We start from the raw sequence: 12,855 nt of genomic DNA, 5'->3' as shown, positions 1-12,855 counted from the left end.
GTGTTAGTGGATTTCATTTATTGCCTTTTGTTTTTGTTCTTGTTTTTGTTTTTCCAGTAAGAATACTCGAGACCACCCCGCAGTCCCCGCACGGGTATCGTCTAGTCGAGTGGATCGTGTGCAACAGAAGGTACATAAAAGGTGTATTATAATCGATTGCACAAAGAAAGATTAAAAATAGAATCTAAACCATAAAGTGCTTAAAAACTTGAGTATAAGTACAACAATGGTTGTTGTGGTTGAATGAGATTTGTGAATATCCAAATAGCGTAGGTATCTTGATAGTCGGAATACTCGACTATAGACCTATAGCATTCTTACGAACCTGTTTTCCTTTTTCGATATTTGCCAACTTCCCGTATTTGCTTAGCGTGTGCTCTGACTAGTGTTTGCCGATAGCTAATTTGTGTTCTTACTCGACAAAATGCAAAATTCCATTCCACATTGCCAGCAGACCAAAGGCTAGCCCTTAAGTTCTGGAACTACTTATAATTTAATGGAAATTCCATTCGAACTATTTTCATATCTTCAAACTGTTTCAACTGTTCGAAGATATATCTGTAGATCGGTGTACAAGGTTCTATTCAAAGCATTTTCTTTGATTCTATGGGAATTCTATGGGATTCTACAGGGGAGCCCTGTTTATTTGCAATGAAAGCGGAAACCGATACGCCTCGAGGGTGCTCCACTTGTGGCCATCCGGCGGCTCAAAGCGCAAACAAGGAACTTTGTCCCGAAAGTGGTAGCGCCTCCACTTTCAGGAAGCGGGCGGTGATTAAAGCTTTCGGGCAACGGCAACAGGTTGGTTTCAACCCTTAACTGCCGAGCAAAGAGCTTTTGTCTGCTGGCTGATGAAAGCTGCTGCTGTGAGGACGTCAGCGGAGAGCACGCACGAACGGACGGGTCGAACTTCGCTCAGCGCGCAGGCGTCGTAGAGGCCCCTCGCGACTGAGACGGCGACTGAGACCGAGACCGAGACGAAGACTCTGACCGAGCAGCGATGCACCAGCAGCAGCAGGCAGAAGCACCCGCAGCATTTTGGCCAAAAAAAAAACCTACAAAAAAAAACGTTTGTAAGTTTCAGTGCGCTTGTTGTCGCTGTGGTAGGCGCGTCGTTTGGCTTTATAGAAATTGTTGTGTTTTCCTCCTGGTGTCGTTTAAATAATATATTGCCTTTTTTTTGTTTCGTTTTTGGTTTTTTTTTTCTTGTGTTTCTTAGTTTGCTGGTGAGTTCCGGGCGGCGGTTTTTCCTGTTGTGGCCAACGAACAGATAGGAAAACAGATAGGAAATATCGTTATTCCAGCAGCTGTCCCCAAGCAAATTTGGGGGTTGTCGGTTGTCCTGCACACAGGACCGTGCGCCCGTGCGCCCGTGAGCCCGTGAGCCCGTGCGCCCGTGCGCCCGTGAGCCCGTGCACCCCTGTGCCCGTGTGTGTCCGTGTGTGTCCGTGCCATCCAATCAATCCTTCCCTTCAATCACCTGATGAGGGTCCCGGGTTTCGAGAGATGTGTACGGCGGAAGAAATGACCTAATTTTTGTGTGGCTGTCGCGTAGCCAGGACACAAACCAGCAACAACCTCGCCCCCCGCCCATTCCAAGAAAGAAAACCCGCAATCCCCCCCCACAGCACAAAAGGCACTTGACTGGTTTCCTCCTACATCCGTCTCCTCTAATTAGATTCCCATTTTGATTGGTATTCGTTCTCTCTCCACCGCATTCCTTTTTTAGTTACCGGAACTGTTCTAGCACCAAGGCCCCGGGCCCGCACGCACCCAGCCCACCGCCCAACGCCCAACGCGCCCAACGCATAGCGTCTACGTCAGAGCCACAGGCCACCGCTCCAGCCACAGAGAGTCGAGTCACCTCCATCCATCCAGCAGCATCTGCTCGAGCCATGGAGCAGCTGTGCTACCTGGCGCTGAGCTGCCTCCTGGTCATCGTGGTCCTCTATGGACTGCTCGAGCTGCACTACTTCCTGCGCATGTGCGTTTGTGTGGTGCTGGCGCGTTTTGTGAAGCGACGCTGCCACATACTGGACGCCACCACGGTGAACGGTGAGTGGGAGTCCCAGAGTTACCCGTTTTGGGTGCACTAATCGGTTAGTCTCGGACCCTCACCAGGTCTGTGCCTCACCAACGATGTGGACACGCTGCTGTACCACATGAACAATGCCCGCTACTTCCGGGAGCTTGACTTTGCCCGCGTGGACTTCTACGAGCGGAGCAGTCTGTATCGCACCATCACGGCCATGGGGGGATCCGTGTTCCAGGGCGCGGCCACCATACGTTATCGTCGTTTCATACGACCCTTTCATCGCTTCAAAATCGTCTCCAGGGTGAGTGTGTCGGCTCCCCCCTCCCCCCCCCCACCTGTGGCATTCTCTAAGCCCTTTCTCTGGGATCTCGCCTGCAGATCGTGTACTGGGATGACCAGTCGCTGTTCATGGAGCACCGTTTCTTGCGGCCGTCGGACAAGTTTGTGCACTGCATAGCCATTTGTCGGCAGCGCGTCATTGACGTGTCCATGGATGCGGTGATGGCAGAGCTACTGCCGCGGACGGCCTCGGATCACTTCCGGCCAACGGAACGGGAACGGCACGTGGCCCCCGTTTCTGGGGCTAGCCTGCAGCCGATGGGCGCAGCCGGGGGCATCAGCAATCCCGCGATGGACCAATCCTCTCTGGCGGAGAACGGACATGCAGTACCGGCAGCGGCAGCGGCGACAACACCAACAGCGACGGTGACGGCGCTGGGGCACTGCGCAAAGCTAAAGCCATCGCTGCCGCCGGATCTGTCCAAGTGGATCGAGTACAATGACATGTCCAGCAAGAATCTACGCAGCGGCTGCTGACGGGAAAGTGGAACCCGTCGCCTCTCCTGATACGTTTCGCGGCTGTTAGCTGAGAAAAACAAACTGTGCTACTCGTACTATGTATACATTATTAAGTGGTCCAAGCGACCCTAGGCGTAAGTGTCCGCCCCTAAGCCGTAGCTTTATCTAATGTATGATGATCATCATTCATGTTTGAACCAAACCCAAACCCAAACCCAAGCCCAAATCCAAGACCCCACCCCCCATTGGTAGTCCCAAGTGTGTGTAAGATTATGATGTACAATGATTGTGTTTAGTAAAACAAAAGAAAAACTCTCCGCTTAACGGGTTCTCTCTCTTCCGCTCTGGTTGAATCGCCCGAAAGTATGCCGCTGGAACACGAATGCATTGGTTCTCGTCGTCTGCAGAGGAGAGTCTTTCGATGACTGATTGATTGATATCCGCCCCTTGACTTGATACTTTTACCTTTTGGGTAATTTACAGTTTGCTAAACCCGGCAAGCGTTCATAGTTCACCCCCCACGTATTTGCCTATCGCCAGTAAACTTTGTAATTCCACATATGCCGCAAATGTGCTAATTGATCGCGTGATTGTTCCACTCCAACTTAGTCATCGGAATCGTAATCGGACACCAATCGATAGCCAGGAGCAACCACAACAAAAGCCAGCCACTTGTTTGCCTTGCATATAGTAATCTGCATCTGTGTTTAGCATAAAGAATAGAAAGAATGCAACGCCCAAGAAGCACTGCTTACTGTTCACCTCTCTGAGACGTGGCACGCCGCTCTCTTTCAGGGCCTTTGCACTTATCGCTCCGCTGCTGCTGCTGCTGCTGCTAGTGGTCTTCTGGTCTCTCTCTCTCTCCACTCTCCGACTTTGGACTGCTTGGCAGCTTTCTTCGCTGTGGTGACGGTGATGCCGCCGTTCAGTCTTCTCTGGCCTTGCCCAGTCAACGGTTGTTGTTTCTCCGCTGCTTTTGGGGTCTATCGTAATCGTATCCACGCCAGCTGAGCGTCACTGTGTTTGTGTGAGCGAGAGGGGTCGATTATTGCAAGTGTAAGTAGATTTCCAGAGCTGGAATTGTCGCACTGCTTGCCAGCGGGTTCAGTGCATACGCTTGACACCCGCCCCGCGCGACGGACTTTGGCTGTAGGCAAGACGCGGGACGTAGCGCGACCAAAGTCTGTTGCAAAACTTTCGCTGAAGCGACTAACCAACCACCTAACGGGTTTTCCCATCTATCCAATCCCACAGCAAAAAACCACGATAGTGTGTGAGAAGAACCACAGCGAACAGAGCGAACCATGTCGTGGCTAGTGATTTTACTGATCCTGTACGTGATCTGGGATGTGAACTACTTCATCCGTTGCGTATTCACCGTCTTCGCCGGCCGGCTGTTCCAGCGCAAGCGCAAGGTGACGGAGAGTACCTCCATCTACGGATTGTGCACCTCCCAAGATGTGGACATATTCATCCGGCACATGAATAATGCTCGCTACCTGCGCGAGCTCGACTTTGCCCGCTTCCATTTCTACGCTCTCACCGGTCTGTATGAGCGCATCCGGGAGCGGCGCGGCGGTGCCGTGCAGGGTGCCAGCAGTGTGCGGTACCGCCGCACCATACCCATCTTCCATCCGTACAAGATCCAGACGAAGCTCGTCTGGTGGGACGACAAGGCCATCTATCTGGAGCAGCAGTTCGTGACGCTGACCGACGGTTTTGTACGGGCTGTCGCCCTCTCCAAGCAGTGCATTACCAACTGTGACGTCCAGGAGCTGCTCAAGACCTACCCGGAGGCGGCCAAGCGACCGGAGATGCCCGCCGATCTCAAGCTCTGGCTGGACGCCATCGAGCTATCCAGCCAGAAGCTGCGCAAAGACAAGTGAGCCAGATAGCAGCACTCGGCTCGGAGCCCCGGGATGCCGATGATGGCGGCCCCATTTACATAATGACCTCCGCACCTCGGCGCATCTCCAGCTCCGCTCATTAAGTGTCTTCTACCTCTGCCGCTTTCTGCTGCTTCTGTCACTATTTTTTTCTCTTAGTTTTAATAAAGAAATTTTTGTAGAGATTTTTGTATGGAAAGGTAAACGAGGTCTCCCAACTTTCCTTTATGCTAAGTTCGCCTGCCACTGGATCAGAGTCGATGGCTCGTGGGGGGGTTTTTTCGCTGGTCCCGTTGCGGCTCCGCTCAGCTCTGTTGCATCAGAGATTTGGTTTGGGAGTTGCGCCAACATTATGCAAACTTCGATTTCACATAAAAGCAATCATAAATAATCACTGGAGTGTAGGGTATCGTTTGAGGTGCTCCTGAAATATGTTTCCTCAGGTATCCATAGATAAAACCAGAATTGCTATGATTTGTTTAGATTATTTTTAAATAGATATCAGCCTCAAAGCCCGTCGACTCGTCTTGTCATTGTGGTAAAAATTAATTATCCTCTGCAAGAGTTATGCCTTTAATCTATCATGGAAATATAATATAAGGAACCATCTCTGAAACGTTCGAATTGGGTGTACAGTAGATCAGGAAGCACCCATAGTGTGAAAGCTGACCAAATGACCTTTATTGGGATAGGATCAAATAAAAATCTCTTTAATTATAGCCGATCATTTGCCAAATAATTCTGAGCCTCACTTAATTTTAATGTGATCTGTCATGAAAGGAAAACTGCTCTTCCACAATCTATATAACATGCCCAAATTATAGTTACCGTAGAAGCAATCGATCTGCAAGGGTATTCAAAGCTGCGGTGTTAAGGCCCACCTTTTCTTTCGTGTTTATGTTTTGAGTTCGTTAACCCTCTCTGGCGTTACGTTGTGGTGTTATTCGTTGTTGTTTGTTATTTTTCGTGGCCTCTATAAGCAGAGATTACTGTTTCTGTATTATATGAGTGAGCGGAGCATCTTCTTTGGGCCTTTCTTTACGTCGTTTCCAATCATATGATCATAACAGCTAACGGTTCAATAGCGTAACCGCTTACGTCACTGGTGCCACTTTCCATTTCCCTTGCTGTCACAGACACATTTCCATACGTTAGCTCCTGCGCTCCCCCGCCGCCTTTCACCATCTCTTTCGTTAGATTCTTTGTGAGCTTAGACAATGGCTTTTCTGCTGATTCGTTGACTTGATTCGTTTATTTAGAAATGTGGAATGTGGATCAAAACGTGACACTGAAATCTAAACATAAATCTCATTCATAAAGCATGCAGACGGCGTGCTCGCTCTCTATTCGCCTCTCTCTCTCTCTTTGGCTTTATTCGGAGAGAATGCATCTACCGCACTCTCCGCATGGACTGCATGGACAAGGTGTATTTGTTCAAGGTGAGGCATTCCCAACGAGTGTGCTCCAATGATGATAATAATTTTATAAAACCAGCAAGCGAAGCAGTGGAATGGTGTTACGGTCTTAAATCTATGGTCATACGAATAATGACAGTGAAGTTTTCCCAGCGTATGTTAATTTAAATGTCCTCTAGATTGACAGTTCATTTTCTCCAGGTTGGGTGGCGCAAAGCTTCCAATAGCTCATCCGCAATATCGCAATAGAATCTAGAAAAATATTCATATATATCTACAACACGAAGAGAGGTAATGGTAAAGTTCCACCCTATATTAATATGCTATGGCTTTGCTTGCATACGGAAAAAAAGCTTCGTGTCTGCGCTCGATTCGTGCTCGATGCTCGGCTCCGCTGCGACGCCGCTTCTTTGCTATTTTTAGCTGCGACTGCGAAGAAAACCGTCGGTTTATTTTGTCGTCAAGTTTATTTCAACAGCCGCCGCGAGCGCATCATAGAACCCGCGGACCGAGCCGAGCAGAGCCGAGCAGCAGTGCCGTGCAGAACAGCAGCAAAAGCGCAAAATAGAAAACTCTCAAAAATTGAAATTGTTGTAAAAATAAATTGGACAAAAACGTGTGTTGCCGAAGAAGAAACCAAAAGGAGATCAAACAAATTCTAAAAAAAAATAAATAAGCCCAACGATCAAGTAAATTGCAACACAATTTTTTTTGCAGTTAAATTTTGTGTTAAATAGTGCGCGACATCGAAACAGACCGATCGATACCGAATCACGAAATCGAAACCGACTCCCCCTTGAGTGTTGGAGTACAAAAAATGTATGTGTGACTGTGGGAGGATCCAAGTCCTCCCACTTATGTACAGATCTCGATGAAGTACCCTATTGTACAGATTCAACAACAAACCTTTGCAGTTTGTTGACAGCCAGCCACAAAACAGGCAAAAACCAGATTGAAACTGAAAAGAAATGCCGCAATGGGGCACAAACAAAGTAAACACATAGATTGGTCGATCGACGGGCAAACCCCTGGCCCTGCTTTTCCAGTCCCCTCCTCAGAGACCAAACGGCAAGAAAAACAGCAAAAAAGAAAGGCTAGGCTTTGGGAGCCGCGGGTTTATATACTCTTGAAGTTCGATTGTTACGATTGTCCATCGTTCGATTTACTCGCAGTAGTTCTAGTCCCATCAAACATCGCCATGTTACACAACGAAAAACTACGAGTACAACAATTGGTCAAATTTAGCTGGATTGTCTGTAAAACCGAAAGTTTTGCTACTAAGACTTAAGATTAACGAACTGTCTTTGCTATGACTGGTTTTCGATAGGGCTGGTCTTAGTTCAATTTAGCAGGATTATCAAAAGATATGCTAAGCACCAAATTCTTACGAATGGATCACTCATTAGATTAGTATCATGAAAACCATAAGATACATACATATGTATGTCTAGTGATCGGGTGCCATCTACAAAGAGAATATGAGTCTGTTAAAGCTGAGCATAGTATGAATCTTAACACAATTTTAGGATCGAAGCGGGTTGGTTCCTTCTGAGTCTGACAAACGGCCTTATTGTAAAATTGTAATACCCTCTTTTGCAAAGAGTATCAAAAGAGAAAACTTTTCGTAAACGACGACACTTTTAAAGACCAACAGCAGTAAGAGCTCTCGAGAGGTAGATTGGCTAGTCAATGGTCAAGAGAGACATCGGCAGACGGTGAAAATCTTTTTATTGCTTGCTGCTGTTGTAGTTGCCGCAAATGTCGTCGACTTGGCGGATCTGTGCGGATTCCACTGCTGACTGCTTGCTGCTCGCAGCTCGCTCTCTTTCCCTCCTCGCACTTGCGGGGAGAATGGTGACAATGGAAACTGCTTTTTCACTGCCTATTTTCACTGCTTTGCCATCCACTGATCTTCTGTGTCGTCATCTTCTTCTTCTGCTATTTTTATCATGATCTTTGCCTCCGCTCCGATTATGAAATACTTATGTATGTATTTTGAGAAACAGAGAATAATTTCCAGATTTGTTAACCAACAATTTCCATGGCATAAATCACTCAAGCAACATCCGCAGACCAGAGGCTCCGAGTCAGCCACCAAGCCACACTAGTACCACTAGTACTCGTAGTCCAGCCCCAGCTTCGGTTTGTCCACTCTCGAATTATGATAAATGTGCAGCTGCGTGTGGGGTAGGAGGAGGGAATGGGGTCTGGGGTAAATCGCAAATTTTCAGCGTCAAATGCCATTAAGCCAGTCCGCGTTATTGAGTTAAATTGGAAAATAAGCGAGCGACAGTTACTCTCGTCGCTGGGCCTTTGCAATTGTTCGCACTTGGAAACGACGGACTGGGTCTGGAACTGGGACTGGCACTGGGACTGGGACTGAACCGAGCTGCACAGCCCTGGCCCAAGTCCCATTCTCCATGCCCCAGTAGGCCCCTCCTTGCCCATTCCCGCTTATTTGCACTACTATTTCATTATTTTGTTGGATGTGGTCGACGCTGATGATGATGATGATGATGATAGTTATTCCAATTACAGAGTAGCTCTTTTCCCTCTAGTTGGCATTCCACAGTAGTTCCCCGAGAATGGGTTGGGATCGTAGGAGGACTCTGGAAGTGAGGCCTGAAAAGCAAACTGCACGCATGCGTCGCGTGCCGTACCAAGATTTCAAGTTCAGATCCATTAACGATGGTGTGGTGAGGACTTTGAATCATTAGATGAACGAATCCCTTGCTGGTTAATCCGTAATGGCGAGCAGTGCTGGCAGGAAAGCTTTGGCGAGATCAGAACTGCTTTCTTTTCGGCTGGGCTGGTGAAGCAGTCAAATCATCCAACAAGCTTCCAACTACTTTCCCGCTGCATAGCAAGCAGTGCAGTGCCTTTTGAAAATATTTTAATATCCATAGTACATTGTAAGCACTCTTCATCTTCTTCCTCCTCCTCCTCTCCGTCTAACTGCTGACTCACATGCAACCATCTAATCTCCGCTCTGTTGTGGCGCGAGGATTGAACATGAATTTTCCCAGATCCGAAGCTTGATTGCCACACAACATGTAATAATTTGCATAAAACCAATTGAATTTGTTTTTTTCTTTCCCATGAAAGTCGTGTAGAATGGAAATTTCGGAAGTTCTGTAGTTTGGTTCTCTTCACTTGTGCATACTCGTATCTTTTAAAAAGTTTACATATTTCAATGGCCCTCGATTGTATTTGTATACAAACATTTCTTTGGCTTGTTGACATCAAACTATTCTCTGAAGTTTTGGATTAAGTTCTGGTTTTGCATATTCATCAAAATGATGTTTACTTAGGATGATAGCTTTAGAGATCGTTCTGTTATTGTTAGTGATTTTTTTGTGACCTCTTCTGAGTCCTTATTATTCCAATTCCAGTGGAAACTTTCTGTTTATTTACTCAACTGAATAAAGAGTCCCCATTCAAGAGAAGGGACTGTCCGTTTGCAAAAGCTTTTCGCTTTCCCAGCACTTCTGCCTGCGCATCGATTTGTTTGGTTTCTCTGGTTTCCCTGGATAATGGCTGCAGATCTGGTTGCTGTTCAATTTTCATTCATTGTTTTCATTCGATCATATAATATGTACATATATTTGCATAAACGAATCCATGGCTGAGTGGATGTGGATGTGCATGTGTCCGTAGTGGGGAATGGGAATGTGCAACAGCTGCTCTGTAACCCCCGCTGACAGACACACACGCACACACACAGACGAATTCCGTGATACTCCCATTAAATGGCCATAGACAAAAGGAAATGCCAATGGAAGCCATCAAAAAAAAAAAAAAAAATAGCCACAAAAAAGCCTACAATAAATTCTTTTTGTTTAAATTTATGAATTTCAGTTTTATTTATACACAAACATACACACACACACACGCTCACTCAATGGGGTCGCCGAAAAAACAACAACAACAAGACAAAATCGCTTATTTAATAGATGGAAAAGAACATTTCTAATGAATGCAACGCGGCAATCGCAATCGCGTTGCCCATGATTTATGCCCCCCACCGTGTGAGTGTGGGTGTGGGAGTGTTTGTGTCTGTGTCTATGAGTGCGGGAGAAAGGGGGAATCCCGGCCGCCTCAAAACTAGAGCTCACTGCATCTCTGTCATTTCTTTGCAGCTCCCGCGATGGGTAACGCCGGCTACACGTGCATACGCCGCACCTTTTGCTGGCTGAACATCATTCTCTGGGTAAGTCGCCCATCCCAAGTCCCAAAGGGTATTTTGAATTCCTGTGGAAGTGTATATGTATCTAAATGCATGTATCCGAAAGGCTAAATGAATTCAAAAGGATCTAGAAGCCTGTATCAGGCTGAAGATATCCTAGGATTTGAAAAGGATAGTCTGAATACATACGAGCATATGTAAGTATCCCTAACTAAAGGTCCCGAATCTGATCTGTATACTACTGTAGTTGCGACACAGATTGAGTTTTTTTTTTGGAACATCTCAGGCTGAGATATATTCCATCTCTTCAGGCAAGAACAGATACATAATTCTTAATGAAAGTACTGGTAGCTTTTTTCATGGATATTCCTAACAAGATAGGGGGTATCTTACTGTCCATACAGCCCCTTCGTTCATTCTTACTTGTTGCTGATTTTTCTATGCTCTCGCACGAATCGATAACAAAGACATCGGCCGCCGGGGATGGCTGTGGAGGTGGCAGGGGTGGTGGCGGATATGCAGCAACAGTTCCAGACAGCAGACAGACCAGACAGAGCAGCAGGCAACAAATCAAAGGCAGAACTTTGCCGACGTCGCGCGTCTGCAGCGGAAACGAGCGGTGTCGTCTCTGTCCGTCGCATTGTCTGTTTGTCATTGTCTTCTCTGGCTTTGGCAGAGCTTCAGTCTCTGTCTCCGTCTCCATCTCAGTCTCCCTTCCATTTGCTCTTTGAACTGTCAATCGATGTCAGATAAGAAGCTTTGTCCTGAATGTCGCAGATATTAATGATAGCGGCGGCGTAAGAGTTAATCGATTGTACAAGAGTTTTCCAATCGATTTCCCGAGCGCCTGTCACTCTCTCTTTCTCTGACTGACACTCGTTCTCTCGTCTTTTGACAGCTCTGCAGCTGCGCTTTCCTGGGCGCCGGCCTCTGGCTTCGCCTCAGCTACGAGGGATACGCGACACTGCTGCCGCAACATGCCGCTCTCAGTGCGGATACGATCTTCATGTCCATTGGGGGCACTGGGTTCGTGGTGAGCTTCCTTGGCTGCTGCGGCGCCTGGGTACAGTCGCGCTGCCTTCTGGTGCTGGTAAGTAGCAGGATGATGGATAGGTGGATAGAACGATGAAGCTATTGTTGCCACATTCTCTCGTTCTCGTTCTCGTTCTACAAAAGTACTTCATGCTGATCGTGATGCTGTTCATGAGCGAGTTCCTGGTGGGCTCCATTGCGTTCCTCTTCCGCGGCGGACTGGGGCGGACGCTGGCCAACGAACTGCGCTTCGGGATCGAGCGCCACTACAACAGCAGTGACCGCGGCTCCCTGGTGGCCCCCTCGGTGGCCGCCATCTGGGACAGTGTGCAGCAGTCGGTGAGTGCCAGTCTAGTCTCCTCCATGCTATTCCCCAATTAATTTCCTCTCCGCTCGGCTTCAGTTTGAGTGCTGCGGCGTATCCTCCTACGAGGACTGGTACGACATACAATCGTGGACGGGCAAGCGCTGGGTGCCGGAGTCCTGCTGCCGCACTCTGTACGACCAACGCCAACTGCTGACGGAAGGATCCGGCGATGGCCTCCTGCGCGTCGACTGCGGCAGGTGAGCAACCCCCATATGGAGCTTGAAGCCGTGTCCTTCGATTGATTCCTCTTCCACTTTTCATTCCCAGATCTGAGAACCCGTCGCTTTGGTGGGACAAGGGCTGCGCCCACTCGCTCCAGAGCTGGTTCACCGGCCAGCTGAATGTGGTGGGTGCCGTTGGACTGGGCATCGCCTTCGTCCAGCTCTTCGGACTGATCACCTCGATGCTGCTCTTCTGCACCGTCAAGCATAAGCGGGCCTCCGACACGTACAAATCATACTCGCCCTCGATCGACCCCCAGACCCGCACCAGCAGTTGGGAGGATTGAACCCGTCTGTAGCTGAGGGACAACATGCAAACACCACTTGGATGAATGTCTCACCCCAGGCATTTCTCTAGCTATCCCGCATTTTTTTGTGTTTTTTTTTTGTTTGTTGAATCTCTTTAGTTTTTAAATCATTCTGCGAATTGTGCCAAAAATTAATTTTATGAGAAATGTGTAGTGTTCTTTTGTTCTTTGTTATTTGTAGGAGAAAACCGTATTCGAAGTTCATTAGGTTTCATTAGAAGGACGTGGCGTAGATCCTCGACAGAAACACTCACACATATCGAAACCGGTTTAGTTAGTGGTGTATCCATATTGTGATGTGCTCTCTAGTAGTGTAAGGCCCATGATCCGAGCACAGGACCCAGAAACACAGTGTGTTCCATAAGCAGCACTCTCGTACTCGTAGGCCGCCTCTCTGATGGCTAAAGCAATACACATACATATCTACTATACACAACAATATATCTACTATATGTAACATCTATGTTTACGCTATTTTAATGGACATTTGTAGTGCCTATTCAAAGAGCCAAAAAAAAAACAACAACAAAAACTGCCCAAAAAGCAAAACAAAAGGAGGAAGTGGAGTAGGAGGATCATGAGGAAGATGGAGAAGGAGAAGAGAGGA

At 47.6% G+C, this 12,855-nt stretch overlaps 3 protein-coding genes across 6 annotated transcripts; all 3 read left to right on the top strand.

Annotated features, from left to right (window-relative positions):
* The first annotated feature begins 1,055 nt into the window (after positions 1-1,055).
* Positions 1,056-3,150, top strand: LOC4814523 (protein THEM6). 2 transcript variants are annotated; one of them, XM_033385070.1, is made up of 4 exons: positions 1,056-1,073; positions 1,730-2,055; positions 2,122-2,336; positions 2,414-3,150. In XM_033385070.1, the coding sequence occupies exons 2-4, from the start codon at positions 1,896-1,898 to the stop codon at positions 2,849-2,851; spliced, it is 813 nt and encodes a 270-aa protein (XP_033240961.1). In that variant the 5' UTR covers positions 1,056-1,073; positions 1,730-1,895; the 3' UTR covers positions 2,852-3,150. The 2 variants fall into 2 exon arrangements, with proteins under 2 accessions (XP_033240961.1, XP_001354842.2); XM_001354806.4 differs by lacking the exon at positions 1,056-1,073 and adding an exon at positions 1,080-1,226.
* Positions 3,151-3,736: 586 nt separating this feature from the next.
* On the top strand, positions 3,737-4,924 carry LOC6901455 (protein THEM6). Of its 2 annotated transcripts, none has more exons than XM_015186230.2 (2): positions 3,737-3,889; positions 4,088-4,924. In XM_015186230.2, exon 2 carries the CDS (start codon positions 4,138-4,140, stop codon positions 4,717-4,719), a length of 582 nt encoding a protein of 193 aa, XP_015041716.1. In that variant the 5' UTR covers positions 3,737-3,889; positions 4,088-4,137; the 3' UTR covers positions 4,720-4,924. The 2 variants fall into 2 exon arrangements, with proteins under 2 accessions (XP_015041716.1, XP_002134141.1); XM_002134105.3 differs by lacking the exon at positions 3,737-3,889 and adding an exon at positions 3,925-4,014.
* A 1,648-nt stretch (positions 4,925-6,572) lies between these two features.
* On the top strand, positions 6,573-12,766 carry Tsp5D (Tetraspanin 5D). 2 transcript variants are annotated; one of them, XM_033385065.1, is made up of 6 exons: positions 6,573-6,823; positions 10,274-10,344; positions 11,219-11,410; positions 11,497-11,691; positions 11,756-11,916; positions 11,987-12,766. In XM_033385065.1, exons 2-6 carry the CDS (start codon positions 10,282-10,284, stop codon positions 12,225-12,227), a joined length of 852 nt encoding a protein of 283 aa, XP_033240956.1. In that variant the 5' UTR covers positions 6,573-6,823; positions 10,274-10,281; the 3' UTR covers positions 12,228-12,766. The 2 variants fall into 2 exon arrangements, with proteins under 2 accessions (XP_033240956.1, XP_033240955.1); XM_033385064.1 differs by having other exon boundaries at positions 6,574-6,953.
* The last annotated feature ends 89 nt before the right edge of the window (positions 12,767-12,855 follow it).

Source organism: Drosophila pseudoobscura, chromosome X, assembly GCF_009870125.1.
Source record: "Drosophila pseudoobscura strain MV-25-SWS-2005 chromosome X, UCI_Dpse_MV25, whole genome shotgun sequence".
In the NCBI taxonomy this organism is placed as follows: Eukaryota; Metazoa; Arthropoda; class Insecta; order Diptera; family Drosophilidae; genus Drosophila; species Drosophila pseudoobscura.
This window is presented reverse-complemented; position numbering and strand designations above follow the sequence as displayed.

What these genes read in the sequence shown, in the direction of transcription:
- LOC4814523 (XM_033385070.1), top strand. Translation starts at nt 1,896, where the DNA reads ATGGAGCAGCTGTGCTACCTGGCGCTGAGCTGCCTCCTGGTCATCGTG. An exon ending in GGACGCCACCACGGTGAACG is followed by an intron (nt 2,056 to 2,121) that starts GTGAGTGGGAGT and finishes GACCCTCACCAG; the next exon opens with GTCTGTGCCTCACCAACGAT. An exon ending in GCTTCAAAATCGTCTCCAGG is followed by an intron (nt 2,337 to 2,413) that starts GTGAGTGTGTCG and finishes TCTCGCCTGCAG; the next exon opens with ATCGTGTACTGGGATGACCA.
- LOC6901455 (XM_015186230.2), top strand. Translation starts at nt 4,138, where the DNA reads ATGTCGTGGCTAGTGATTTTACTGATCCTGTACGTGATCTGGGATGTG.
- Tsp5D (XM_033385065.1), top strand. Translation starts at nt 10,282, where the DNA reads ATGGGTAACGCCGGCTACACGTGCATACGCCGCACCTTTTGCTGGCTG. An exon ending in CGCGCTGCCTTCTGGTGCTG is followed by an intron (nt 11,411 to 11,496) that starts GTAAGTAGCAGG and finishes GTTCTACAAAAG; the next exon opens with TACTTCATGCTGATCGTGAT. An exon ending in GGGACAGTGTGCAGCAGTCG is followed by an intron (nt 11,692 to 11,755) that starts GTGAGTGCCAGT and finishes GCTCGGCTTCAG; the next exon opens with TTTGAGTGCTGCGGCGTATC.